This window comes from Colobus angolensis, unplaced genomic scaffold (genome assembly GCF_000951035.1).
Source record: "Colobus angolensis palliatus isolate OR3802 unplaced genomic scaffold, Cang.pa_1.0 Scaffold424, whole genome shotgun sequence".
Classification (NCBI taxonomy): Eukaryota; Metazoa; Chordata; class Mammalia; order Primates; family Cercopithecidae; genus Colobus; species Colobus angolensis.
Window position 1 is genome coordinate 637,819 of NW_012117644.1, and position 4,850 is coordinate 642,668.

The 4,850-nt window shown below is 48.5% G+C and overlaps 2 protein-coding genes across 7 annotated transcripts in view; one reads left to right on the forward strand and one right to left on the reverse strand.

Annotated features, from left to right (window-relative positions):
• Nucleotides 1-760, reverse strand: part of PGAP2 (post-GPI attachment to proteins 2) — a 35,111-nt gene extending 34,351 nt beyond the window's left edge. For all 3 annotated transcript variants that reach the window (XM_011956761.1, XM_011956760.1, XM_011956758.1), the window contains exon 1: nucleotides 619-760. In XM_011956761.1, coding sequence (XP_011812151.1) covers nucleotides 619-760 — 142 coding nt within the window. The remainder of the gene's footprint in view (nucleotides 1-618) is intronic.
• Nucleotides 761-811: 51 nt separating this feature from the next.
• The window catches only part of NUP98 (nucleoporin 98kDa), a 138,599-nt gene continuing 134,560 nt past the window's right edge, over nucleotides 812-4,850 (forward strand). For all 4 annotated transcript variants that reach the window (XM_011956754.1, XM_011956756.1, XM_011956755.1 and 1 more), the window contains exon 1: nucleotides 812-1,230. The gene's annotated coding sequence lies outside the window, so the exon portion shown is untranslated. The remainder of the gene's footprint in view (nucleotides 1,231-4,850) is intronic.

The window sequence follows — 4,850 nt, forward strand, 5'->3', positions numbered from 1 at the left end:
ATCCCAGCACTTTGGGAGGCCGAGGCGGGTGTATCACTTGAGGTCCAGAGTTCGAGACCAGCCTGACCAAACGGTGAAACCCCCGTCTCTACTATAAATACAAAAATTAGCTGGGCCTGGTGGCGGGCGCCTGTTATCCCAGCTACTTGGGAGGCTAAGGCAGGAGAACCGCTTGAACCCGGGAGGCAGCGGTTGGAGTGAGCCAAGGTTGCGCCAATGGACTCCAGCCTAGGCGACAACGCGAGACTCCATCTTAAAATTAAAAAAAAAAAAAAAAAAGTAAGGGTTCTCTAAGTGCAACCGGGAAAGACGTTCCAACAAACCTCATTTGTACCAGGCCCTTTGGTGGGCCAGGCCCTTAGGGCATCTCTAATGCTCCTAATGTCTATCCTAGAAATTCAGGGAGGGAAAGAATGTGCTGGGGCAAGCATGGGTCAGGAGAGAATAGGGTAAGCATTTAGGGCCCTGAAGCAGCCTCAGGCAAACTCTTTAGACAGACAGACCTTCCAAGAGGACCCTCAGGCTCCGCACGTGGTCTGGGCAGGAAGTGCGGGCAGAGAGAATAGGAAGCCTTCCCAGCAGCGCCCGCGGATCGGGGCAAGGAAAGGGTCGAATAGTTACCATGCCATTCTGGGGCTGTCCCTCTGATTGGCCCGAGGTCCCTCAGCCCGAGTCGCTGCACTCCAAGGAAGGGGGCGGAGTCTCTATGTTGCGTCACCACTCTTCCCGACAGCCCGCCGGTACTTCCCAATCTAGCCATTCACAAGCCCACATCGAGAGGCCCTGTGTGACGTCACGACTCGCTCCCGCCAACCGCGGCGGCGAGGGGCGGGACTCCACGGCCCTCTCACCGCCCCAACCCTGTGCCTCCCCGAACTCCTTGTGCCCCTCCTCTTCCCTCTCGCCCCTTCCCCCTCCCCGAAGACCGCCCCCACGTTCGGTTTCAAAAGACGCGTTGCCCAATGAATAACACGGCCGACCCAGAGTGGCGGCAGCAACCACCAATGTGCGGACGGCGAGGGCGGAGCGCCCGCAACGAGCCTCTGACGCCAGGCGGCGTATGACGCAGTCGGGCCCTCTGCGCGCTGCGCCCGAAGCGGTGGTCGGTAGCAGTGGTGGTAGCGGTGGCGGCGACGGTTTCGTGGGGGCCGCGCGCTGCTCTGTGAGTGGCGGGTGGCAGACGGGCCTGGGCCCGGACTCCTGACACTTCCCCTTCCCCACTCAACCGCGGTAAGTCGGGAGCCCGAGCTGCAGCGGCCGAGACCGGCAGGCTTCTACTTTCTTCCGGGCGGGCGGACGCGCTGGGCGTCCCAGGGCCTCTCCGCGTCGAAGTCTCGCGTAGCGGCGCGCACCTTCTGGCCTGAGAGAGGGGCGGGGCCCAGGACCCAGAGGCCGGGAGGTCCGGCTTTGGAGGCCCGGCTTTGGACGCCCTGGGAGAGAATGAACATCAGTGGGGTCTAGGCTTGGAGGTTTCCGGTTGCTGCCCACGAGAGTGGGCGTCTGTCTGGTTGTACTCATTCATTCGGTGGTGTAAGGACCCCACGGTGGGCTGGCCTTTCCGGAGTCAGCGCTTTGAGACCCTGAATACTGTCTGCCCGCACTTCCTTGAGCGTCATGTGGGACTGGGCTTTATTTTGCCTTGGCTTCTGCATAAGGAAAATGGGCACCCCGAGGATTAGGGTGAGTCCGAAGTTTGTGAGGTTTTTAAGATAGTATCTGAGAATAGGAGTCGGTTCGGTGGAGCAAAAGGTTCTTTTATTTTCCCACGTGTTCAGTGTAAAGCCAGATGAGAAAGATTGAGTTTCTGGATTACTATAGCCATAAGGACTTTAGAAATTGTTTAAGTCAATCCCCCTACCTTACATCAGTTTTGTAAATAAGGTAGGGAAATCCTTACCTACAAGGATTTCCCTTATCGATCCGGGAAATCGAGGCCCGGAGTAACAGGCAGGATTAGTCAACGCCGGATCTTTGACAGTCTAAAAATTTTTCTACTACCTCACCCTCCCTGAATGTTTCAGTCTCCCATTATTAAGAATTCCCTATGGGAGGTCGGTGCGGCATGGACGTTAGGTAGCTAGACGTAGATGTAGTCTTCATAGCGTTTTCCATTTAGTTGCTACCAGCTCTGTTCACGGGTAAGGTGGAAGCTTTGTTAGTGGTACCCTAACCTGGACCTCGAGAACTAAACTTAGAAGATGGCTAAAGAATGTCATCGTTGTTATGTATTGGAAACAAATCGATAAAACTACAAGCCATTATTTCGCTTTCTAAATCTGAATTTTTTGACTTGTGTCAGCTGATGAGGACTCGGAGTCAGTTAGGGATTTATAATAGTACTGGAGTAGAAAGCAGGAAATTTTCATTGACAAGACTTAGAAAGCCAGGCAGGAGTCCGTTTGTAGTAGTTGTACCTTGGAACTTATGGCTCCTTTCAGGTACAGAATTCAGAGTGAAGTATTATAGTAGAATAAGGTGAGGGAAAAAAACTCCGTTTTGTAGGAAGAAGCTAACTGGAATAAAGAAAGAAAAGAGCCGTGATCATTCCCTGTGACGGTCTTATAAATTCAAGAAGGAACTAAATTCAAGAAGAAACTCGAGTTAACTGAGTTACAGTATGTTTACCTGGTGGAGGAAGTTAGGGTATTTAAAAACCTAAACTAGAGGTTGGACAGGATAAAGGTACTGGGAAATACTTGGGTAAAATTATTATTTTTGACTCTTCAGATTTGATGAAATTGAATTCGTTGACACTTGGTTCTGTTCTTATCAGTAAGATTGTTACTTTGCTCTTGTTTAGATGACAGAGCATAAACTGAAAACTAGTAGTGCAGAAGAGAACCGTAGTCTAAATAGTAAAGTGTGAACAGGTTATGTTTTCCGTGACATTTTCTCAGTTCAAGCATCACCCTTTTCTGGGAAGCTGTTCTTGGCATTCTGTCCTCTGCAAGCTTCCATAACACTTATTTGATACTTGCATTTATAGAACGTATTTTTATTTTAGCTGTTTTTTTATTAGGCTGGTAAAATATTTTCATCTTATCTTTGTTGTCCAGTTGCTTGCCATGTAGTAGGCTCTCAGTAAGTGTGTTTACTTGAATGAATAGACAAATATGGAGGAGTTATACCTAGCAGTAGTCAATAGAGAGAGGCTCCTGAAATATGGGGCCCAGATAAGATGGTTTCTCTGTTTATGTGTTATAGGATACTTTGGTACCTGACATTTATGTGTTTATTTATTTAATGAGATAGAGTCTCACTCTATCACCCAGGCTGGAGTGCAGTGGTGCAGTCTCGGTTCACAGCAGCTTCAACCTCCTGGGCTCAAGCAGTCCTCCCACCTTAGCCTCCCATGTAGCTGAGACCTCAGGTGTGCACCACCATACCCAGCTAATTTTTTTTGTATTTTTTTGGTTGAGATGGGGTTTTGCTATGTTGCCCAGGCTGGTATTGAATCCTGGGCTCAAGCCACCCCCCACCTCAGCCTCCCAAAGTGCTGAGATTACCGGCATGAGCCACTGCGTCTAGCTGGTACCTGACTTTGTTTATATCTACTAGGTTCTAGATAACTAAGAGCAAGCAGAATTTTTAAGGAACTAAAATTCACAGCTTTGAAAAAATTAGTTATTATTTTCTTGTAATATGATTTATGTGGTGGTAGTTAACCTGGAAAGTAAAGAATGATGGTACTAATGTTTAATTTCCAATAATGAGACTATATGCAGTTATGCAATTTGTTGAAAGGTTAGGGGAATAAGAAATTCAGAGATTTGACGATAAGTATTGGTCGAGCATGGTGACTCACTCCTGTAATCCCAGCACCTTGAAGGTCGAGGCAGGTGGATTGCTTGAGCCCCGAAGTTGAAGACTAGCCTGGGCAACATGGGGAAACCCTGTCTCTATGAAAAATACAAAAATTATCCAGATATGCTGGCTTGCACCTGTACTCCAACTACTCGGTAGGCTGAAATCAGAGAATCGCCAGAGCCCTGGAGATTGAGGCTACAGTGCTGTCAATCCTAGCACTTTGGGAGGCCAAGTCGGGTGGATCGCCTGAGCTCAGGAGTTTAAGACCAGCCTGGGCAACACGGTGAAACCCCATCTCTACTTAAAAAAAAAAAAAAATACAAAAAATTCGCTGGGCGTGGCGTCATGCGCCTGTAATCCCAGCTACTCAGTAGGCTGAGGAAGGAGAATTGCTTGAACTCCGGAGGCGGAGGTTGCAGTGAGCATCGGTTGCAGTGAGCTGAGATGCGCCACTGCACTCCAGCCTAGGTGACAGCGAGACTCTGACTCAAGAAAAAAGAAAAGAAAAAAAAAAGCAGTACGTATTAGAGGCAAGGTAGGTAAACATTTCCTGAGAAATTGGTGCATTCTTTTTGTTTGAAATTGACCCTAAGTATTTGGCACAGCATGGCTCTAGAGAAAGGTTTCTCAGCTTTGGAACTTTTGAGACTTTGGGCCAGATAATTATCGTGGGGCCTCTGTTGTATATTGTAGGATATTTAGCGACATTCCTACCTCTGTCCATTAGATACCCATAACACATCCTGTGCAGGTTTTAACAATCAGGAATGTCTGACGAAATTGTCACAGTTGCCCTTGATTGAGACTACTACTCTAGTGAAAACTTTTCAAATATATTATTAAAATAACACTGTGGCTTGGCATTTGTTTGCATTACATGTTGTTAAAATGTCCGCGAAAACCTTTTTTTTTTTTTGAGACAGAGTCTCACTCTGTTGCCCAGGCTGGAGTGCAGTGGCACAATCTCAGCTCACTGCAAGCTCCGCCTCCCAGGTTCACGGCAGTCTCCTGCCTCAGCCTCCTACGTAGCTGGGACTACAGGC